Source organism: Trachypithecus francoisi, unplaced genomic scaffold, assembly GCF_009764315.1.
Source record: "Trachypithecus francoisi isolate TF-2019V2 unplaced genomic scaffold, Tfra_2.0 Lachesis_group12, whole genome shotgun sequence".
Taxonomy (NCBI): Eukaryota; Metazoa; Chordata; class Mammalia; order Primates; family Cercopithecidae; genus Trachypithecus; species Trachypithecus francoisi.
Window position 1 is genome coordinate 47,792,114 of NW_022681457.1, and position 25,478 is coordinate 47,817,591.

General features: G+C 34.6%; 1 protein-coding gene across 1 annotated transcript in view; it reads right to left on the minus strand.

Moving 5' to 3' along the window:
* Positions 1–25,478, minus strand: part of COL24A1 (collagen type XXIV alpha 1 chain) — a 388,650-nt gene that overhangs the window by 79,185 nt on the left and 283,987 nt on the right. Inside the window, exons 39-47 of the mRNA XM_033225467.1 lie at positions 23,629–23,736; positions 18,047–18,100; positions 17,775–17,828; positions 16,957–17,013; positions 14,316–14,369; positions 7,562–7,615; positions 7,415–7,468; positions 1,894–1,947; positions 639–746 (exon numbers count right to left, since the gene is read on the minus strand). Coding sequence (XP_033081358.1) covers positions 639–746; positions 1,894–1,947; positions 7,415–7,468; positions 7,562–7,615; positions 14,316–14,369; positions 16,957–17,013; positions 17,775–17,828; positions 18,047–18,100; positions 23,629–23,736 — 597 coding nt within the window. The remainder of the gene's footprint in view (positions 1–638; positions 747–1,893; positions 1,948–7,414; positions 7,469–7,561; positions 7,616–14,315; positions 14,370–16,956; positions 17,014–17,774; positions 17,829–18,046; positions 18,101–23,628; positions 23,737–25,478) is intronic.

Here is a 25,478-nt window from a genome sequence, read left to right on the forward strand (position 1 = left end):
GCTCCTTAGGCGATCAGTTTGAGCTAGCTGTGATTGTCTTCACAGGGGTAGACACACATTCTAGACATGGGTTTGCTATTCTACCAAAAGTTCTTCTGGTAGTTAAAATGTAGTTAATATACAGCATGAAGAATTATACATCAGAAGACAGACAGCTGATGGACCTATTGCAATGAATGAATTAGATGAACACAGATAAAATATTCACACAATTCTTGTAAAATACTGAGGCTATAAAAGTAAAGGGAAAATGATTTTTCACAGAACCTACCTTGAGTTACTGCCAAGACCTAAATGTTCCAAAGGTGGCTTAAAACATTTGATGAACTCAAAGTACAGCCAGGTTGTGTAGTCCTTAAGTTTTTACTTCTTTGTAGTTCTTCTTTAACAGCTTTTATATTTTTGAAATGGCATGACTTATTAATACTATGAGTTATTAGATATAAAATACTGAAGAGAATGTACCTGCTGACAGTTCCTGGAAATCCTAAATACAACTGCATAATAGCTATTAGAGAAATGAATTGGCTTAATCTGAGCCAATGCCAAAGCTAAAAGAGATAGCCAAAATATCTATAGTCTAGCAAGGAGAGACATGCATAAGAAATAATGAGCAAAGAGATACCCATACTACTCACAGGAAGTCCCTGTTTTCCTGGTGGCCCAACTTTTCCAGGGTTTCCCGAAATGCCATCTGCTCCATGGTATCCTTGTATGCCTTTTGGTCCAGGTAGGCCTTGAAGTCCCTTGATAATTAAAAATTATTTGGATTGTAGAGATGCTGAAAAGATGTTAAGATGACAAATACTTTTTTATTTATTGAGTTAGAGAAGTTTACATTTTAATATTCTGTTCTAGGACAAATTTTCCTGTTTCCTGGATTCCTTAATGATTTAATATTTGGATTCAACAGATAACTTTAAAAGTTTAAAAGCCTTTAAACGTTCCCCAAACAAAAATGCCAAGCTAATCAGCAATTTACTGTGTAACTTTTTGGGCCTTAGTGTAATTCTCTGATGTTTCTTATTGTGTCAACCAATATTTTATATAATTGTGGAGAAAAGATCAGCTATATGCACCTGTCATCTTAGGACAGAGGCTATCATTTCCCATCTGCCAAACCTTATATTGTGTTATTTTCCCGAGAAATAAATTATGGCTAATTAGTTGCCACTTTGAATCAGATAATTGCATGACTGAAGCAAGGTCTGAACATTTTGTTTCTACCCTTGGGCAACTGAATTTCATATTCAAGGATCTCTGATCTGAATGTGCTTATAATTTACATTCATTTTCTCTATTTTTTTTTTTTCAAGCCAATACAGGTCACCCAAAGCAGGCATCTAATCCTTGGCTAGGGCACACCAGTAGAAGTCTTTGCTGAAGAGCCAGTCAACACTTACCTGCCTGGCCAGGAGAGGAAACTGATGGTAAGGTAAAAGTTAATCTTTGTCTGTGATGAAAAGATTATTTTTTTTCTAAGACTTTTTATTTGTCTAGAGAATGAGAGGCTGAGTCCTCTAATTAAAATCTAGCTCATGCCATTTTAATTATGCTTGAAGATCTCTGGTCTTTGTCACCATTCATTTCATTATGATTTTAAGTTCTCTGTTTTTCAGTGGTTCACCGTCAGAAGCATGAGTCCACCAGGAGGACTTCATAACACAGGAAAATAGCATCCTTCAACTGAAGGGACTTATATTGAAACAGCAAGCTTGGGTTTGAGTTAATGGTCATATTTGTTCCCTCTGTGTTCCAGCATGGGTTTAAATTTTTTTAAGACAATCTGATTTATCCAACATGATGACATAATTGGCCCCAAACTTTTCTGCTTGCTAAAGTTGCCAGTTCTATTTAGAAAAGCAAGAAAGATGAAAGAGGCCTGTTACTTACAGGAATCCCAGCTTTCCCAGAAGGACCAGGAGCTCCTTTTTTCCCCTTATGACCCTAAAAATGGAAAGCACAGTTGTCAATTGACTGTAATAAACTTACTGAAACTGAAGCCATAGAAAAGAACACTGACACGTGGATGCTGCAGCAAGAACTAGCACGAACTAGTCGTATATCACTGAGGTTGCCATTTAATTTTCCTGGGAGTCAGCTTCTTCATCTGAAAAGGAGAAACTTTGACAAGATCATCTAGTAATTTCCTTGTAGCTCTAAATTATATGATTTAAGAATTTAAATTGTACTTCTAAAAGGGACCTGAATAGATTATTTAATAAATATCCCTACTTTCAGGAAGGGCCTTGATCTCCTTTTGAAAATGCTACCTATTTACTTAAACATTTAGTATCAGTAAATGTTATCAGTAAACATTTACTGAGTATCATGTATCAGGGACTCTGTCATGTGCTTGGAAGGCAAAGGCAAAGTTCCTCCTTGCAAGGCACTTACAATGTGGTAAGAGGAACATGAACTGATAGCCTAAAATGTGCTTCTCTGGAAGAACAGAGAAGAGCATACTTGTGATTCAAGGAAAAGATATTTATTTCCCACGGAACTGTTTGTTTTTCCATGTGTGAGATGTTTTAAATCATAATTGATTCAGCAGTAATGGGTCTGCCAGGATAGTTAGGAACATTGCTCTTACAAATCATGCCATTGTTCTGATGACATTCTAAAAGTATTTAAAGAAGAAAATGTGGAAAAGAGTGACTTGGTTCACAAACAAGAAAAAGAATCATGTTGTCATTACCAGACACATTTCTCAGAAATCATCATCAGTTCTCACAAACAGGATAATCCCACTAAAATGGGATGTTAAATCATTCAATTTTGAAGACAAATTGTGCTAAAGATTCAGTTTAACAACAACAACAGAGAAACAACTTCAAAACGTTACTTTTTTTTGACAATGAGCTTAAAGATTTTATGAAGAAATAGTATGTTTTCCCAGAGAAAAAGAGCATCTTCTCTAAGAGATAAAAATCCAACTTTTGCAGGATTTGATAATGGGGAGATATAAGGATCATGGATTGTACTTCCAACTTTGAAAACTATTGTACTTGTCTGAGAAGTCACTAATGCAAAATGTTTCTAAAGATGAGAAAACCAGAAAATGGGATAGTTGGTGACCTGGGTTTAATTAAAGTATATACATTTCTAGCGCATATGATCCCTATAAGTAAAATATGTTTTTCCTAACCCAATAAAAAAGCAAAATAAACAAAGACTATTTTAAATAGTGGAAAAAAGTTGTGATTTCAGTCTTCTTGAATAATACTTATTAAATAGCACATGAACCATAATATGCAATTATGTTAATCAGTGTGTTTTTTCCTTTACAGTATTTCTTTTTATGCAACGAGATATATCTGTTCTATACTTTCGATTTTTCAAAATAGACTTTTCCTTGGCTTTTGAATTTCAAAATAGTCCAACGAAACTCATGGTGGGGGTAACAGTTTGAAAAAAATATATTTTCAGTTTCAAAATCATGTTTCTTAAACACAAAAGCCTGACTCTTAAATATTAAAAGTCTACCTTTGAGTTAAAAACCAACGTTTGTTATAAAGGACTCAAATCATAAAATTTATGCTATAAAGAACATATTTAAAATAATAATAATAATAATGTGACAGAGAGTTTTTCCCATGAAAGGGGATAAGGATCCTCAAGTCAGGGAAAGGGAAAAGAAGAAGCAAAAGAGAAGCAGGACTGTTAGATACCGACAGCAATCTCTGAAGAGAGCCCCTTGCCCCTCATCTTGCCCTTAGTCTTTTTCTCTCTCTCTTTTTTTTTTTGAGACACCCAGGCTGGAGTACAGTGGCTTGATCTCAGCTTACGGCAACCTCCACCTCCTAGGTTCAAGTGATTCTCCTGCCTCAGCCTCCCAAGTAGCTGGGATCACAGGCATGCACCACCACACCCAGCTAATCTTTGTATTTTTAGTAGAGATGGAGTTTCACCTTGTTGGCTAGGCTGGTCTCGAACTCCTAACCTCAGGTGCTCTGCCTGCCTAGGCCTCCCAAAGTGCTGGAATTACAGGCACAAGCCACTGTGCCTGGCCTGACCTTGAGTCTTTCTTAGGGTGGATAGAAATACTAATGCTCCCAGACAAGTTTGGGGATCTGGGCACAAAGATGATACCTAGGGAGACCAATGTCCTCATTGAGAAGTCTACATAAAGTATATAGAGTAAAAGTCTCTGCCTGAGATGTCGAGGACAGTGGGATTAAGAATGTTTTTCTGAGTCCTCCAAGTACCCTGTATGGTATGGGGAGCAGAGAAGGTTATTTATATGTGGCCAAGAACAGAAGATGGCCCTGAGAGGCCTGAGGAGGTCTTGGACCTGAGATGAGCAAATAGCTGCACATGCCAGCATAGGTCAAAGTACTTCTGGCAGGAGGGCCAAGGTAGATGCCAACATGGTGAGATGATAGCAACTGTGGGCCAAAAGGGATGATGTGCATTTCAGGGGACACTAGTGTGAACAGATGATGACTGAAGACTAAACTTATTTTCCACCCGCCTTCCCTACCATCTGTAACTTCAAATTTGAGAAGAGAGTGAGTGGGGAAAACTGTAAATCAAATGTAGGATATTTGAGTGGATGGAGTTAAAGGCAGTCAATGGATTAGATTTACAGTACATATAAAAGTGTACTTTCTTTTTGCCTGGCCAGCACTGAAAATATGTATAGTGGCCCATTTGAAATCAGATCCATTTTAAAAGACTTCTGTTCACTGGGACTGTGCTGGCTCACAGAATACTAGAGAACGTAGTCTAATTATTTTGATGAGGGAAATATTTTTTAATATGCAATGTTAACACAAACTCTTGTTTTTTGTTTGTTTGTTTAAATGAGGCTGAAGGACAGTTATCTAGATACTTCACTAGTTCTAACACTCTTTAAGAAGGCAGCTTTATAAAGCAAAAATAGATTTAGAGAGTTAAGCAAAAATTATTCTCTTTTTTAACCAAGAAATTTCAATTCATTGAAATCTGGAATTTTGTTTTGGGAGAACAAAGATTTTGGCTTGAGTCTTGGTCTTTGAGAGTCATTATAGGACAGTTAACTCACATTTGCATTACAAAAGTCTTTTAAAAAATGGTTCTGCAATTGGTTTTGGCTTGCTCTAAATTTTTCTTTATAGCTGCCCACAGTCTTATGCCCAATGAATGAATTGGTTGGTTAGGTTAAATTAATCATATTTTACTTAATTTTTAAAAGATTACAAGTAATAGGCTTCTGCATAATAATAGGAACTAGGAAATAATGTTTCTAGTGTTGCTTCTGTTGCTAATTAGTTCTGTGATTTTAGGTAACTCATAATCTCTCTGAGATTTTAATTTCTTCATCTGAAAATTGAGAGGGTTATCCAGATAATTTTAAAGGGCCATTTCCAAGTCTAAAGAATAAATTTAAAGCTTTGCAAAAACAAGATGACAGCAATTGGACATGACCCATCTGGCCACTGAAGGTATCCCTAGTGAATAATATACAGTCATTATTCTTGTAGCAATTAATACTATTTTAAATTCTAAGAGGCTTTTAAATGTGCCCTTGGGTTGTATGCCAGCATTACCCAAAGTAGGAAAGAACTAGCTCTCCTGGATTATACAGAATTTAAACTATGGCTTCTTAGCACCTTTTAGCTCCAACACACAGGGAGAGCTGACCACATAGGCTAGAGAGGCAGTTGACTAATAAGAGTATTTGATATTCATTAGCATAACTTTAACATATACTAATAAGCATCAGAAAATGTCTTACTCCCGAGATTTCTCAAGACGGAAAAAGAAAGCCTGTAAATATGAAAGTATTAATTGTAAAAAGTAGACATTTTAGGATCAAATGTTGGACAGAACTTGAATTCTTAGGCACTTACTACAAATGTAAGGAAGTAGCATGACAGCAGCAACAGTATTCTAGGTTCCCAGTGTTTTCCATGACTTTTTCCAATTTGGGTACTAAAAATTCTAAGTGAATGACTTACCTATCTTCTTTCTCTGCTTTTTTTTCTTGTTTAGGCTTATCTTCAATAGGATATTTTTATTTATTAATATTATTTATTAGGGAACCTAACAGAAAGTTACTGAATAGATGCTAAGACTATTCAAAATGGGTTCTAGGTAAGTGAATGCCTATTTAACATATCTGATTCAATCCCATTTTATTACTTACTCCCATAAGTGGAAAACACAAGTATGGGTGAAGGCTGCTTAACAAATCAGGAGAAACACAATCTTGAAATCATCACTTTTTATCCATTCTCATCTAACTTATTATTAATAGTAGAGTGCATTTTCTTAAGAATTTAATTTGAAATCAATAGCATGTGAAGTCAGAATGCCTGAAAAACAGGGCAGCAATGTATAGAAGGTGCAAATGACAAAGCTGCTTGCTACGTAAGGTTGAGGCAATGTCTATCTGGCCACATGGAAAGAGAAGACTAAATTCAGTAAACCAACAGATTTTTACTTTGCTTGATAAATATTTGATTTGCCTTATGAAAAAACAACTTTTAAATCAATTATGAGCCTGTGTCACATAGTCAAACTACTTTTTCCTCTCTTATCCTATGACAATGATTCTTTGCTTGGTCGAACTTTAGTAAGGTTCCTGAACCTTCTAGGCCCTCCGTGTACTTCCTTGTAAAATCCAGTTTTAGCAATGAACCCTGCTAAGTTGGTTTAGCAAGAACCTTCACCCTTGCTATCTGATCACTCTTGCTATTTGATATCTAACTGGGTTCCTCATCCTCTACCATCCCTCAGTTGATGTCTGATTATCCCACAGTTGATGTCTGATCACCTTGGCCCGTCTTCAGCAAAATTCTTGTTAGGTCAGTTTAACCAAAATTCCCCTTGCCCCTGGTGTTTCCTTTTAAGTAACTTTCCATTCATTCATACTCAATCTGCTCCTTTGTTATAAATTCCTACTTGCCTATGCTATATTTGGTGTTGAGTCCAATCTCTCTTCCCCACTGCAAAATCCCATTGCAGTGGTCACTGTACCTATTGTAATAGTCCTGAACAAAGTCTTCCTTACCATGCTTTAACAATTATCCATTTAATGATTTTCTTTTTAATGCTTTCTACAACAATCATATACATTTGACTGATTTTTTTTTTTTTACCTTATAATACTAGTTTTAAGGTTTGTTGGTATTTCTGTTTGAAACCTCAAGAACATAGTATTAATTTGAGACAACTTAGGCAATTTTCACAAAGTTAGAATAGGCTTTTGGAAAAGAAAAATTTGGATAATAGTCAAAACAAATGACTCAAACAATAATTTTGTATTAGCACAATTATTGAAAAACACCCTATTTAGAGGCCCACAGTGATCCATATTCTACAGTGATAAATGATAATTTGAATTACAATAAATAGCAACTCCTTGTGCTCCTGCTTTCTAAAATTGCTAACAATAAATCTCAAATTGTCTTAAATAATTTCAACTTACTTCAGATCCTCTCTCTCCTTTTAGTCCTTGTTCACCCTGGTCACCTGGCTCGCCCTTTAGTAGAAACCAAAATAAAAATCACATATGAAGCAAGACCAAATAAGTTATATTAATGTTAATTTTTAGAAATAATGCTTTCAAACATACTGGGGGACCTTGTTGTCCAGTGGCACCTCTTAGTCCTGGTACACCCACATGGCCCTAGAAATAGAAAAGATTACATTATTAGAGTAAGTAGAGACATGTGACTTAAGAGAATATGATACTATCACTTAAAATGGTAGCAAAGTGTTGCAAAGCTCAACTTAAATGTCATAGAGATTATGATTCTTCTTAGAAATAGAAAAGAACATAATAGCTGTTGGATATTATGGTGACTGAAAACAACTTAGGGTCTTCCTTCCCTCCTTCCTTCCTTCCTTCCCTCCTTCCTTCCTTCCTTCCTTCCTTCCTTCCTTCCTTCCTTCCTCCCTCCCTCCCTCCTTCCCTCTCTCTCTCTCTCTCTCTCTCTTTCTCTTTCTTTCTTTCTTGTGAATTAACATAGCTTGTGAATTAACATAGCAGGTTGAATGGTGGCCTCCCAAATGTGTGTCTATGTCCTGATCCCCAGAACCTGTGAATGTGATCTTGTTTGGAAAAAGGGTCTTTGCAGATGTCATTAACTTAAGGATCTCAAGATAAGATTATCCTGGATTATCCATGTGGGCCCTAAATCCGCTAAAGAGCATAAGTGACACAGAGGTACACTGAAACAGACAACAGAGGAGAAGGCAAGGTGAAAACACAGGCAGAGACTGGGGAGAGGCAGTCCTAGGAATGCTGACAGCCACCAGAAACTGGAGGAGGCAGGAGTGTGGCCCTAGAGCCTCTAGAGGGAGTGTGGCCCTGTTGATCCCTTGAGTTTGGATTTCTGGTCTCTAGAACTGAGAAAATTACATACCTATTGTTGTAAGCCACCCCTTTTGTGATAATTTGTTATAGCAGCCTCAGGAAACTAATACAGTCAATAACCAAAGGAACAGAGTTTGAGAATACATTTCTTTTTCATCTCTTCCTTCTCTGAAAGTGTACTATGGTCTCCATTTTTACAAACTAAATTCACAATTATTTGGACGGTAGATTTACTGGGCTGAAGACTGGGAGCAGTCACTGGGAGGTATTACTATAATACCAAGAAACACCACATGACTGACATTCAGCAATCCGTCATTACCTTAATTCTCTTAAGAAGGAATGCTGGCCTACCACATTTCCCTTTTCAAGTGTGTAAACAGAAACTAGCAACAACCCAGACGCGTGTCAGATGAGAGTTACACAGGAAGAATTCTGCATGTAATCTCTTTTATCCCTTTTCCTACTGTTCTACTAAATCAGATTTCTTTCTTCCTATTTTCTGTATATTACAGAAAGAATGACTTACGAAAGAGTTATCAGTCCCATCTCCTGGGCTAGAAGATGAGATTGCATACATAGGTTAACAATATTTATTCTTACAGAAAAGTTAATTGAAGGCTTCTTTGTTTGCATTGTGAGGCAAATGTTTTTGGTTTAATTGTCAACTTCATGATAAAGGAAATGAAACCTGTTTAAGGAAGTGAACAGTGGCAAGAGAGAAAGGCTAGTCTGGAAAGCTTCTATATAGCACATGGCCACACTAAAGTAGAAACCACGATCACACATGACCCTTAGCAAAACATGAGCACAGCCAGCAATTAACAGAATCTGGCCAGTCAAGGGGGAGTGTGGTATAAGTAAATATGACTACTTGAAGGTCACTTATCAAACAGGATTCAGGAAAGAAGTGGCTGGTGAATAGCTGGAGCTGAAGTGAGAGTGAGAATATGAGCAAACTACAAAACTCGAAACTATCATGCCAAATTATGGCTTTTCCACCATCCCTGTATGTAGTTTTACAGAAATATTTTCAGAATGATCATAGAATAGCCAACTGCCTCTCCTGGCTTTGTGAAGTATGAATGTAAATCTCACCAAGACAAACCTGCATTCTAAGAGTTTCATTAAAACTACTTTGGTCCATTCTATCACTCCAAAAATTGATTATGACCATTTTTTGTAATTGTAAAAATTCAATATGCCATAGAAAATGTTATTACAAAATTATGCAGGAGAGGTTATGGAAAGTGATGGAATTTGTCAGATAATATTAGTGGTGGGATGAGTTGAATGGCCAAAGGAACTTACAAAACATTTTATAAGGGAAATGGTAAGTTCAATCTTGAAGAATGAGTGTTCCGGGCAGTAAAGTGAGGACATTCTGGCAAGGAATAGCATGGAAAATAAAGGGATGCATCTGACAGAACATGTTAGACAGAAAATGGATCTGAGAGGGCTATGACTGGAGACAGGGAGTCTAGTTGGGAAGCTATTGAAATAATTTTGGCAAAAAAATGATGAGAGCCTGAACTAAAGTAGGACAAAGTAGCTAGATCCCAGAAACATTTAAGAACCAAAAGAAGTGGCTGACTGTGAGAGATGAGTAGGGGTATGGGGAAGAAAAAGAGATTCATAGAGATAGAGTGAGTGAGTGAGCGAGAGAGAGATTGAGAGAGAGACAGACAGAGAGAGGGAGAAAGAGAGAGAAAGAGGGAGAGGGAGGGAGGGAGAGAGAGAGAGAGAGAGACAGAGGATTCATCTACTGGCTTAGACATCTAAATGGCTGGTGATACTATTCACTGAACCGAGGACATAACAAGAGGAAGATCAGATCAAATTTGGAAAGGATGAGGTACTATGGTTTGGCACTTATTGAGTTTGAGGTACCTGTGATGATGTCTAATAGCTATTTAGATATGTATGTCTGATGCTAAGGAGTAAAGGCCAAGTTGGGATTTAGTTATTTTATTGTGTGTAAAAATTCTATGACTATTGCCAACCTGCTCCCACTCCCCCCGCAAAAAGAACTTTGAGATGCAATATAATTTATTCAAAGTATTTCTGGGACTTCATCTCTCCTAAGTTTAACTTCAGTTAATCTTGGATATTTATGTTTCCATTTATACCTTTAAGTAAAATGTTTCCATTTATACCTTTAAAAAGTGGCTGTTGCCAGGATAATAAGTTTATTTCCTCCATGTCCTCTGGCTCTCAAGCCTCAAATAAATTTATCTTGATCTATGTGATGTATAGTTTTAGTTTGCAGGATGACAGCTATAATTGTTTTTCCTTTTATGAAATAACATGAAATAACTGTACATATTTTATAGCTAAAATTCACTAAGTTTATTTTTATACTGATTAAATGTTCTTATTCCCCATGCTTTTTATGTATATGATGTCCATGGGGACAGAGATTGTGTCTGGGATGTCCAATGTAATATCCATGGCCCCTAGCTCGTCTCCTGGCCCATGGCAGACACTCAAATACAAGCTTAATAACGAGAGACATAGTTTTTGTTTTTTTTGCTGTTGTTGTTGTTGTTCTTTGTTAGATGGAGTCTTGCTCTGTTGCCAGGCTGGAGTGAGGTGGCACAATATTGGCTTATTGCAACTCTGCCTCCCAGGTTCAAGTGATTCTCCCTCCTCAGCCTCCCAAGTAGCTGGGACTACAGGTGCGTGCCACCACACCCAGCTAATTTTTTGTATTTTAGTAGAGATGAGGTTTCACCATGTTGGCCAGGATGGTCTTGATCTCCTGACCCCATGATCTGCCCACCTTGGTCTCCCAAAGTGCTAGGATTACAGGCGTGAGCCACCGTGCCTGGCCTAGGGACACAGTTTTTAGAAATGTTATCATACATAACACATAAAGTGTGTCAGTACAAGTTAAGTATTCATTAATAATAATGAGCAGGACCCTTGACTTTGGTCAAAGATGTTTGCGAGTATAAACATTTTTTTTTTTTTTAAAGCCAGGTGATTATTCAGTCATAAAGAGAATAAAACGTTGATATATTTTATAACATGGATGAACTTTTTAAACATTACGCTAAGTGAAAGAGGCCAGACACAAAAGGCTGTATGTTGCATGATTCTATTTATATGAAATATCCAGAATACACAAATCTAGAGACAAAGAGAAAAGTGGTTTCCAGGGGCTCAGGGGAATAGGGGGTGACTGCTTGATGGGTATGGGGCTTGCTTTTGGAAGTGTTGAAAATGTTTGGAACTATACAATGGTGATGGTTTCACATGATGGAGTTCAAGACACACTACCCCAAAATATGGCATCTTGGAATATTGAATATTTTAAGCTGAAGGAATCTGAGGGATAGCATGTGCAGAAAGGACTTTCCTACCTTCCTTTGATGCAGGTCATAAGACACTCATGTGAGAGGTGCCCTCCCTATACATGGAGGAAAAGAGCATCCTTATCTCCAAAACCGAAGGGACACAGAGAATAATCTGAATGAACAGTCCTTGCTCAGTTTTCCCCAGTTTACTAATCTTAGCCCATACCTTTGGCCTATTACATTCTTCTAAGACTTCCTCATCAATTCTAGCATAAAAACACTCAGGTTTAACTGTTTCTTTGGAGCTTTATTTTTTTACAAAGGCTTCCACATTACATAACATTTATATGAAATTAATCTGTATGCTTTTCTCTTGTTAATCTGCCTTTTGTCACAGGGTCCCCAGCCAAGAATTCAGAAGGACAGAAGAAAAAGATATTTTTCCTCCACTGCACAGTGTGAATGTGCTAAATGTCACTGAGTTGTAAAGTTTAAAATGGTTAAAATGGTAAATTTTACGTTACATGTATTTTATCCTAATAAAGAAGCTTGGTGATAATGCTAACCATCAGTTTAGCAGAGGGAAATCAGCGTAGACAATATCCATATAGAAAAGTAAACATTTTAAAATACCAGCTGAAGCTATAACAAGATAACCTAATTCTAAATAAAGCACGGTTCCTCTGTATAAATCAAACTTGTGCTAGGAGAAAACTTGGCAAGGGAGAAAGTTGGATATTTCATGATTCTGAGCTAAGCAATACAAGTAGCATGGTTGTCTGGCACAAGATGGCTACGTGTTTAGCATAGAATCACCAATACATAAAACGATCCCTAAAGACTAAGGACTTAGGAAGAAATAAGACAGAAAGGAACACATAGATCAAACTAGTTTATAAAACATCTACAGTTGAAAACTTGAAAACTTAATCAGGGGTATACAAGCAAAGGGAAGGAGAAGTAGATTAGACAGTGAACCTAGGGAAAAGTGAATGACTGTCCAGAATAACGCTGGCAGGGCTTTTCTTCAGCTAGCCAAGTGTGGAAATTCTTGTCTCCTTTCAAGCGAATAGTAACTGCTGATTTGCTGGTAAATATACTGATTTAGCTACTGAATGTTCTGTAGTTGGTAGAAGCCAAAATGAGATATTGCAAGAACCTGGTTTTCCTGAGACTGTGTGAAGAAGTCACGCACAGAAAAAGCTGAGGAACTTTAAGAGGCTTCTCAAATTATGCTGGAAGCAGTTGGGTTGGCTTCTCAACTCAGAGAAAAGTAAATTTCAAATAAATCCACTTAATTCCTTGGGTTAGGAAATACTTGTAGATACAAATGTTATGTAAATTGGAAACAGAACACATATAACCTGCTAAAAATGTTTCTTTGAAAACAGAAAAACAAATGGTAATCGCAACAATTTCAGAAACATTTAGAACTATTCTCAACATCTGCTTCAAAGAGAGTTTTAGGGAGTGAAAGTTAATTTTTCAGATTCCTCTGGCTTGAGAAAAATCAACTTATTAATGACAGTTATCTATCTATCATCTTGTCCATTTAGTTTGGGTAATATAAATCTGCATTTCAGACATGACCACAGAAATATTACCTTGACAGAGAGATGTATCAGATCAATTAACTCATCATTTCATTATTAAAACTTATTATGTACAGGGATTAGAACTAGACACTGTACAAGAAAGAAAGAAGACATATGCAAAGTGGAGGAGCTAAGACACCTACACATTAAAAATAATTAGCAAAAAAAGAATAGCAACAGAAGATGGTAAAATGTTTGTGTTGAATGACTTACATAAATAATACTATTACAGGACTATAGGAGAGAGCAAGATTACCGTTAGTGGGTCAGGGGAAAAGGAAACTTGAGTGAAATTATAAAGGATTTACATAAGCAAAGATTACATAATATTATAGGCAAATAGAGAATGCTATGAGCAAAGGAATAAGACAGGAACAGTAGGGAGACAGGAGAAAACCTCTAACTCTGTAAAGCAATTGACAATGTAAATAGAGAGGGAAGAGATATAAGGCAGGAATACAGAACATCCTCAAAACAAATGTGATTCTAAAAAATGACTGAATAATTCTACACACAGTCTAATTTTAGCTAAGTTGGTCATATAATATCCCTCTCAGGAATGGAAGAGGGTAAGAATTGACTTAAGCCTTGAGAATATAAAGGTATTTAGCCATCTATTTGACACCTCTTTATTGAATTCCTACTATATACCAGGAACTTTGTGTTCTAGAAACTGGGGGTATAATGATGAAAACGAGAGACAAGATTTTATTCTCATGGATCCTACATTTTGGTGGAGGAAGACAAACAATAAACAAAGAAACGAATATATTTAAAAGGTGACAAGATGATATAGCACAAAATGTCATGAAGGAAGTTGAGTATTATGGTCCAGAGTGATTGATTGTTCTAGATCTATTTTAGATAGGGCAGTTAGAGAAGGCCTCTCAGGGGTAACATTTCCGTTGAGATCTGAATGATGAGAAAAAGCAGAAGTGGGAAAAGACAAAGATGATTCTAGGAAGGAGGAACAGAACGTAGAAAGACGTTTCTTCTAGGATTAAAAACAGAAGACATTACTAATTATCTCAATAATGCTTATTTTCACTTGAAATGGAATAGAAACACAGAGGACCCTATTTAAATTCAGAAGTAAGGGGTATAACTTGCAATTACCTTATATCCCTCTGCTCCAGGCTCTCCTCTCTCTCCTTGTTCCCCCACTGGACCCTACAGAGACCACACACAAAACAGTTTTACAGCTGGGTCAAAGTATATGTGAATGCAGGTGATAAGATTAATGTGGTTTATTCTTTTGTCAAAAATAAAAAACCAAATATATGATTTGTTTAGTTCCATTAAATGATTTCAAAATATTGAATTTCAATGAAACCAAGAACAACATAAAAATACACCAACCATTGAATTATATAAAGAAAAATCTCATAATGAATCTACTAGGAAAGATATTGAAAAATGCAGCCCAATTAAAAATATGAATATTTTCACCAAGTGTGGTGGCTCACAGCTATAGTCCCAGCACTTTTGTAGGCTGAGGCAGGAGGATCCCTTGAGCCCAGGAGTTTGAGACCAGCCTGGGCAATAAAGTGAGACCCTGTCTCTACAAATAATTTGAAAATTAGCCAGGCATGGTGGTATGTGATTATAGTCCCAGCTACTTGGGAGGCTGCAGCAGAGGGATCACTTGAGCCCAGGAGGTCGAGGTTGCCGTGAGTCATGTTTGCACCACTGCTCTCCAGCCTGGGCAATAGAGTGAGACTCTGTCTCAAACAACAACAACAACAACAGCAACAGCAACAACAAAACAACAAAATGTTTCAATTAGTACAGTATGTTATAAATGATGCTGGAATAACTTATGCTTTTACTAAATTTTTAAATGACTGAAAAAGATTTAAGCAGGACAGTTCAGTACATAATTCCATTAATTACAAAAGATTATGTTTGAGTGATCTTTTAAAAGGTATTTATACAGTAAATCCTACTTTACCATTCTTCATGAAAAAGTCTACTGTTGGCTGGGTGTGTTAGCTCATGCCTGTAATCCCAGCACTTTGGGAGGCTGAGGTAGGAGAATCGCTTGAGCTCAAGGGTTTGAGACCAGCCTAGGCAACAGAGTGAGACTCTGTCTCTAAAAAAAATTAAAAAATAATAAATAAAAATTAGCTGGCCCTGGTGGCATGAGCCTGCAGTCCCAGCTACTTGGGAGGTAGGAGGATCACTTAGCCCAGGTGTTTGAGGCTGCAGTGAACCAGCACTCCAGCCTGGGCAACAGACAGAGACACAGTCTCAGAATAAAAGTTTATTGTTTAATCTGTGAAAATTTTAATTTAACCTAAAAAGTACACTTATTAATTTTAATACTTAAACCAAAAATTATCTAATAAACTCAGACCTACTTTTCCTGAACATTTCTAATAGAAAATCTTTAATATAATAAATCATCAAATTATCTACTATAAAATGAAATAGAAATATCAGCACCCACTAGGACCTACCATCTGAACAAAAACTTAAATTGAAATTAATTGGAAAAACGTAGGATTTATTATAGAGCACTAATTGACAAATTTTAACTTATTCTTATGTGGACAAAGGTAAGAGACATAATGTCAATACTACAATCTCTGACTCTGCTTTAATTATTTAGAATCTTTGTGGTTTAAGTTTCATGCCTGTCCCATGTCTACTGGATAAAACTACTATTGCTATGCTAGACTTTTAATATATTTATTACATTTTAGCTGACATTCTTCGATCCTGGCATACCTAAATCTGGGAAAAACAACCATTACTATATTCCCTTTGCCAAGTTTCTTCCATTTGCTTTAAGTTTTTACATTATTTCCTTATATTTCCCTCTCTTAGTGGTTTAGAGAGATTAAAATATTATTTGATAAAGAAACTTACATATTCTTTTAGATGTCTATATACCTATTGCCTCTATATGAGATGCCTTGATTTAATCAGAAAATATTAGAATCTTTCTTGCCCATTTCTAAAACAAAGTATAACTTTCAGCCATCTCCAAAGAGTCAGGTCAAAATATCAGGAGTGACTACATATTCTGATCTTTGTGCCTTAGGATTCTTTTTCTCTATATAATACTATGTGAGAAATGGAAAATATAGCCAATTATATAATATTTGTTTCTATGAACTAAGAATTTTCATTTAATTCATTTAATTTACATATGGTCTTTAGACATTGTTTTAGTCAAACATGAACACAGAGACAGTTATTCAAATAATCAAAGCTGTAATAGCTACTTTTTAGAAACCATGGTTATAGTTAGTCCTTAAAATGTTTAATAAGAAGTCTACAGATCAGTAATCTTTAAAGGTTATTGGTTCTAATAACTCAGTAAAGGGGTTTTGAAATCACTTGGCAACAGTGTGTAAACTGTTATAAGAAGTACATAGATAAGATTTTTTTAATATTTAGAAATAAATCTGAAAGTGATAATTAAAGAAATACGTACCTAAAATGTCTAGAGTATATAAGTTTTCTGATAATCTTTATAAAAGTTGCTATCATGCCTTCAATTCAGAAAGTTAGATTTGGGAAGTCACTGTATGAACCCTATATATTATGCTAAAATATGACCTGCATATTTTTCATATTAAAGATTTTAATATCATTTAAATTTTGTGACCATAAATATTGCTCTCCTATCAAATCATGTGATAAAACTAACAAAAGAAAACTCTTTGAAGAGATGTAATTGGTGTTGTGAATCTATTATATAATTATATTTTATCTTGAATAACCAGAATTATTTCAGAAAAAGACCTACTGGTTCACCTCGAAGCCCAGGTGGTCCTAGGACTGTGCTATCCTCTCCCGGGTAGCCCTAAAATGAAATAATGATTTATAAATAAAACTCAATAAATAAAATAAACTTCAAAAATACACAACCTATTACTTTTAAATATATTAGGAAATGCATTTGATTTTATCTTTTTTAAGTGGAAAACTTTGATGTAAGAAACTAGGCATATGGTATTTTATACAGAGTTGTAATTTGTACAGGATTCTTCTTGGAAGTATCAATCTCCTTTAATTACATAAGAAGCAGCTCAGAACTTTTCTTAAAGTGTCAGGTTTCAGTGATACCATAAATTAAGATTACTGCTGTAGTTATTCCTAAATCATCAAAAAATTTTAATCTTTAATATAAATGAGACAGGTGCGGTGGTATGCAACTGGGGTGGGAGGATTGCTTGATTGGTTTGAATCCAACCTGGGCAACAGTCAAGATCGCTTGATCCTGACTCCTGCCCCAAAGACTCTAATATAAATGTACTAAAATTAATCATTTAATCTAGAGCCTTACAATTTCTTTAAATAATTAATTTTACTCTTACAAAGCTCTACAAATATTTTCACATATATTATTTCAGCCCAGTCTTGAAACAACCCGTGGAAGATATTTTAATAATTTATTTAAATTTTAGCTCCTTGATATTTATTTTTTTCTTCCGGAATTAGTAAAATTTTCAACTTTAAAAGTGCTTCCTTTATTCCTTGAAAATTTTTCCATGCAGTCTTTCAGGAATAATTCATGAACTCAATGTTTAACTTCAGGATTAAAAAGCCAATATACACACAAACCTTTTCTCCTTTAGGTCCTGGCAATCCAGAGAGTCCTGGTTGACCCTGATGGCCCTACAAAAGGACAAGTAGACATTTATACATGCTCTACCTAGGTATTAGATATGGTATCATTCTGAAATGAAAAATAGGATTTACTGTCTAGGAGGATGAGGCCTAAATATGTTAGAAAGGTTTATCAGAGAGATTTCATAGTAATTTGCATATTTGGGATATCATCTTTAATAAAAATGTTTTCATGTGAATATATTTTTTCAGTTATAAATACTTACTCTGTACCCTGGAATTCCTGGTTCTCCATCAGGTCCCATCAATCCTAAATGTCCCTAAAAAACAAAGTAAATATTAATGAGAGAGGGAAAGTAGAGAATTGTCTAAATCATTAGACTTGTACTCCTATCATTTAAATTGTTACCTTTAGATTTTTCACGGTTGAAATTTACCTAGTTTGAAGTAGGAAAGCCAAAAGTAACGCCCCAACTTTTGTCTATTTTTTTTTTCTGAAACACAAAAAGTTCTGTAACAAATGTCTTTTTGATTTACTTCTGATATAAACATCCTTAATCATATTTAAAAAATACTTTCAGTTGTCAGAATCCTGCTGGTCCCTAACGAATTATTGGAAATGTGGTTTACATCTGTCAAAGCTTGTGCCAGATGTGGTCACTGAATATTAGAGAGTGCAACCTGAGAGTTTTTGACATTGTCACTACAGGATCCAGAACTCCATACTCATTTTTAGTTTCAGATGCTTTGATGAATATGGTTTTAGTCCTGGTCAAAGTAATTAAAAGGGAAATGGTTGACAACTTACATGTAATAGTTACTCTATGATTACTCTTATTATCAATATTTTGTAGATGGTGAAACCATCTATAAAGACTAATCAGCAAATGCCCTTAGCCTACTGAATAGATTGCTCAACTGAAAAAGGAAAAAAAAAAAAAAAAAAAAAAAAACCTGAAGAAGTCCTATATTTCATATTATCAAAAAGATTCCATATTGACTCTCCTATTTGACTCTCAAAACAAATAGAAGATGAGAAAATTAAGGCACAGAATAGGTATGTGACTTGCCAAATATCATACTAGAACTAAGTCTCTTGATTCTGCATATATAGTATTTCCCATTTAATCATACTGCTTCACTGTATTTGATGATTTCTTTTTTTTTTTTTTTTTTTTTGAGACGGAGTCTCGCTCTGTCGCCCAGGCTGGAGTGCAGTGGCCGGATCTCAGCTCACTGCAAGCTCCGTCTCCCAGGTTTACGCCATTCTCCTGCCTCAGCCTCCCGAGTAGCTGGGACTACAGGCGCCCGCCACCTCGCCCGGCTAGTTTTTTGTATTTTTTAGTAGAGACGGGGTTTCACCGTGTTAGCCAGGATGGTCTCGATCTCCTGACCTCGTGATCCGCACGTCTCGGCCTCCCAAAGTGCTGGGATTACAGGCTTGAGCCACCGCGCCCGGCCTGATGATTTCTTTAAACTCCCAGCTCTAAAAAAGTTCACATTGCAACTATTAACCATTGATCAATAAATTTAGACTCATTCAGTTAAGAACAAGTTTCAGTCTAAAAAAGGAACTGCACAAAATTAATTTTAAAACATTAATGAGAATTCAGCCATTACCTAGGTGAATAATCTAGAATAGAATGTAACCACTCACTATTCATTAGCTCAAGATGGCTGAATGACATATGCTTGTTTCAATAGTCCCATTCAACAAAAAAGAGAGAGAGAAAATAAAGGTATTTATTTGTAATAACAATACTGGAAAATAAGTAAACACCATCAGTGGACCAAAATTTTGTAATCTGAGACAGAAAATTAGGGCTGAAAACATACAAAGAAAAAAATTGTTGCAGATGTCCAAATAGTCTCAAGGAAATTTCAAATGCCGAAATCAAGACATTGAAGGGGCAAGATAGGTTCAGGTGAACTAACTGGGGAAAGGAGTCAGATATTCCTATTCTACTTGTGCTGGGTAACTGATGGTAGCATTTGCCTAGAAGATAAGTGAATGAATGTGGAAACTGTTGCACAAAAAGCAGGCAATGCTAAAGGCTGCTGCTGACTCCAAGTGACTCTAAAGCCAATAAAACAAGAAATAAAATGTGCAATTCATAAAAGAAAAAATGAACCTTAATGTACTTAAAATATGTATGCAAAATATGTAACCTTCCAAAAATAAGCAAGTAGAAAACATGATAAGCAGACCTCAAACTCTGTTTTGAGAAATCAATGACTCAAATAGCAAGAAAAAAAAGCAGTAAGAAAACTAGAAGGATTTAAGTAGCTTAGCTAACAACTTCATTTAACAGAAATACTTAGGACTGTTTATTAGCCCCAAAAAACAAAAAGAAAGAAAGAAAAGAAGAGAGAAAAAGGAATGCATAATCTTTTGACAAAACTTGAGTATATTAGGCCTCAAAGAAGATTTTAGTAAATTTCCTCAAAGCGGAAATCATATAGGTCACATCCTCTGGCTATAATGCGATGTAATTAAAAATGAGCAATAAAAATTAAAAATCTACTTAAAAAGAAAGATCCTTTAAGATAACTCTTATTTAGAAGAAAATAAAATCTGAAATTGCAAGCTATTTATAAGTAAATGATGGTAAAAACACAAACATAAAAATATGGGAATATGGCCAAAGTGGCATTCAAAAGGAAACAAGTAGCTTCATAATGTATTTATTAAATAAATTACATAAACGGGCCAGACATTTAATTCAAGAAGAGACTAATATTAAAGCATAAATTAGTGAATCAGAAAACCATTTTAAAAAGTTGAGTGAAAAACCAAGTAGACACTTTGAACTGACTAATAAAATAGCAAAATATTTGGCAAATCTGATCACGGTAAAGAGTAGACACGATAAAACAACATTAGAAACAAGAAGGACACAACCACAGGAAAAACATTTAATTATAAGAAAATAGTAATTTCAAGTTTCACTTATTAAATATGTAAATCTAGATGAAATAGATAATTTTAAAGAAAAATTTCAAAAATTTATTCCAGAAGATACAAAATTTGAAAGGAAAGCCAAAGATCTACTGCTAATAAAATAACAATCGGCTCAGATTGTTTTAATAGCAAGTTTTATAAAACCTTTGAAGAACAGACACAATATCTATGTCCCATATTGTTACAGAGCACAGAAAAATACGAAAAATTTACCAACCCATTTTATAGGACTTGCTTAACACTTATACCTAAATCAAATTAGTGATAGTAAACATTAAAAAAAAAAGATGGAATGAAGAACGATGGAATGAAGAAATAGGCCTACTTTGCTTACAAATACAAATGCAAAACTTTTAAGGTAAACTAAATTCAATAAGCTAAAATACAACTCTTAAATAAAATGTTAAAAAATGAAATTCATTTGCATTAAAATAATAATATAATTATACTTAAGATTTATCCTAGGAACTCATGGTTGATTCAACTTTTGGAAATCTACTAATGATTTTTCTTATATTTACAAACAAAGGAGAGAAAGCATGGGATTATCTAAACAAATATTGTAAAAGGATTTGATAAAATTCAACATCTACTCTTGGTCAAAACTCTCATTTAAGAATGAAAAGAAATTTCTTTAAACAAATAAATGGTATATCTAAAAAACAACTGTAAACAACACTTGACATTATAAGCATCAGAAGCATTTTCACTAAAGACAGGCCCAAAAGACAAGATTTTCTTCATCATGACTTCTATTCACTGCTATAGTAGAAGTTCTAATCAATGTAGCAATTCAGACAAGCAAAGAAGGGGAGGCAATATTATTTACCTAAAGAATCCCTATGAGAATCATCTACATTCGCTAAAGTGGATATAAGATCAAAATATAAAAGCACCAACAGCACTACTAAGTTGATGTAACAGAAAAAGGATTATATTAACACTGAGAATAAAACTCAAAAGCAAAGCAAAACAAAAACAAAACAAAAAACAAAAATACTAAGAATAAACTTAACAAGAGAGATTAAAGAACAGAGATAAGGGAAATATTTTATTGATGAATATGTAAGCAGATATGAGTAAATAAAAAGACATAAGGTGTTTGTAGAAAGATTCAGCATTGAAGGAAATTGAAAGAGGAGATCATAGCAAGAGCCAAACATTCTTGTAAAATGAATTATGAAGTATTTGCCCTAACAGAAAGTATCACAATAGTATAGTAAGTAAAAGAGCGTGGTATTGACCCAGAAATAGACTACTAGATTCAGAGAATAAAGTAGAATAAGAAGAGACCAATGAATATTTGAGAATTTAGTTTATGGTAAGGGAAGCATTTCAAAAAAGCAGAAAACAGACTGACCACTCAATAAATGGAATTGGAACAACTGTCTGTAAGTTTGGAAAAAATAAAATTAGTCTTCTACACCTTACATGAAAAAAACCCCACAAAAATCCATAAAAACCTCCATATGTCTTAAAGAGTTAAGGGTAAAAATAAAGTTATAAAAGTATTAGAAGAATATGGAAGAATATTCTTATATACTTTAGGTAGGGAAGGCATTTCTAATAAAATAAAACACAGAAACTACAAGGGAAAAGACTGACAAGTTTGACTATATAAAAATTAAAATGATCTATACAGCAAAGGATATATAAAATTAAAAGATAAATTACAGAAAGGAAAACATTTGTAATATATTTTGTAACATATTTAACAAAAATATGTTAATTTTTTAAGTATATAAGGAGTGATTACAAATCAATAAGAAAAAGGTAACAATTCAATGTGCAGTATATATGAACAGGCAACTTCCATAAGAAAAAAGTGCAATTGGGAAAGTGTAAATAGAAAAAATGCAATACACATTCTCACTTATCAGATTGGCAAACATCAAAAGAAGTGATATGAAATGCTGATGGTGGGAGTGTAAATTTGGTGAAACCTCTTGGGAAGGTAGGTTGGGAACATGTCAAATTTAAAAATTAATAATATTATAAAATGTTTTTGTACACAGGTCAAAGACAGAGAAATGCTAGTAATTTAAATAAAAGAAAGTAAGAAAGGCCTAGATCACAGTAAGGAATGGAATACCGAAAATGAGCCTGAGGCAAACTTTCCTCAGGCAACAAATGGATTATGCGATGATCTCTAAAAAGCCTTAGTGAAGTCTAGTACTTGTGACATTTAAATGGAGACTACACTAAATGGAAATACACATGCGTTTTGTAAAAAAGCCTATGAAACAGAAGACTCAATTAGATAATCTTTTAAATATTTTGCATCTCTTTCATGCTGTGACTTTCAGAACAGATCTAAATATATTCGCAATATAATTCAGCTAATATATGAGTTCATAAGTATCATGCCATACTTGTTCCTAACATCATGCAAAGTTCCTGAGAAAGATTGAAGATAAAATTAGATGTTAGATTTATCACAATTGGTTAGAAAAATAATGTCCAGATAAAGTAGGTTTGTTTCCAACCAGAGAAAGAAAATCCGTTTCAAGTAAACCTGATTTTCAAAGCAATTTGTCAACCATGACAGCATAGTTTTATACAGATACTAAATCCCAATTTTAAGTGCTGGCCATATAAAATTTCCTACTTTGGTTAGGAGTTATAATCTTATTTTTTAAAACCTCATTTCATATTTTATTTCCATTTTCATTTTTTTTTCTCTTTCCTTTTTCATGTCCAGAAACCACTAAGCCATTTAAGTACTGTGGAATGCTTACAATTCTCCACATCCCATGGAGGTAGATTATTTTCAATGGAACTATTGCCTTCTCTGTAAAGCTAATCAAGGGATGAAACTTTAAGGGCATGGATACATTTCTTTCCCATCCACAGTGACTCACTTCTGGAAGCAAATCAAATACTGACCACAGCACCTCTAGTTCCTCTGGCACCCTTAGGACCACTTTTCCCAATTTTTCCAGGAGAACCTCTGCTTCCAACTTCTCCTGTGGGTCCTATTTGTCCTTTATCACCCTGTGGATGACATAATTAAGAGAAAACGTAAGAAAAAAATTTATACTTAGATTAATTAACTATATCATATTCCTGAATAGCTCCTGAGGAATATTTGGTTAACAGTATTACAGATCACCACTAACAATAATAACATGCCATCACCACATAAGTTATTTTAAAAAATAAAAGTAATTTTGGAAAAAGATAAAAAAAATTTTTGACTAAACAAGCAGGGGCTATCTGGTGCTCATGCTGAATTCCAGATAACCATTTTTTTTTTAACTTTCGAATTTTGCTATATATGTATGTAAATATGCATGTATGTATTGTTACTATAAGAAATCATAAGGTCTTTGAAAAGTCTGTTTCTATAGAGAATTTCAATGCAACAAGGTCTGTTCAATACAAAAAGAGCTCCAGTGTGCAGTTCTGTACATTCAGGACCATCACTCATTGGCCTGGAGTGCGCCTTGAAAAATCTGTAACATTTTTACATCATTTTACATCTTTCTGAAAACTAATTGTCTTCTGCTTTCTATTAGACAAACTGACCTTTCTTTTTTGTTGTTGTTGTTTTTTGAGACTCAGTCTCACTCTATCACGTAGGCTAGAGTGCAGTGGTGTGATCTCGGCTCACTGCAACCTCTGCCCCCAAGTTCAAGCAATTCTCCTGCCTCAGCCTCCCAAGTAGCTGGGATTACAGGCACCCGCCACCATGCCTGGCTAATTTTTCTGTATTTTTAGTAGAGACAGGGTTTCACCATGTTGGCCAGGCTGGTTTCGATCTCCTGACCTCAAGTGATCCTTCCACCTTGGCCTCCCAAAGTGCTGGGATTACAGGTGTGAGCCACCACACCTGGCCGACAAACTGACCTTTCTTTAGCACCAAAATATAGCTGCTCTTAAATAACACTGTGTTATTTTTCATTTCTTAAGTGAGAACCAACCTGTTCTATTACTGATAAGCAAGAAGATACAAAGAAAAACTACTGTGAACACAGTTGGACAGGAAATTTTTGGGATTTATAACAGTTAAGAGGCTTTATTTTATTTTTCCAGTGGTGCAGGTTGTTATTATACAAAGACTTGCACTGTCTCACTATTAATGTTGATTTTAGACATAACACTCTATATGATGAAAAAAACTTCAATATTGAAATTATTTTGAATGGATAAGAATGGCAATTAAATGTTACCTCATTAGTTTCTCTTCATTATTTATTATCCCTATCTACTGTCTAAAAATTCTGAGAAAGACTGACTAGGTATATATCAGCAGAAATGCTAGAATTGGATTCTGGAAATCAAAATATGTGTGACTTGAAGTTAATTACAATAAATAATTCAAAACTGTCATAGTCCAATGGGAAAACCATTTTTATGTTTCATCAATACTTGAATAGACTATTGATTCCATATTTATATAAATATAAATTTTCATTATAATGTATTAAAATTTTATAAATACAACCAATTATTAGTAAAATATAAAGTAAGCAAATAAAAATATTCTTGATTTGAAGTTCTTAATATATGGAAAAAATAAAATCAACTTAGAAAAACACATTAACAACAAATAATTATAGTTACATTCTTTTCCCTCAAATACTTTACTAAAGTTGTTATTGAATAGCACAAATGGTATAGTATTTTCCTTTTATCTTTCTTCTTGCCCATGGTCTACTAAAAGAATTTCTGGCAAACAAGAGAAAGAAAGAAAAGCCAAGATTTTCTACAAACTACAAAACGGAAAATTTGCC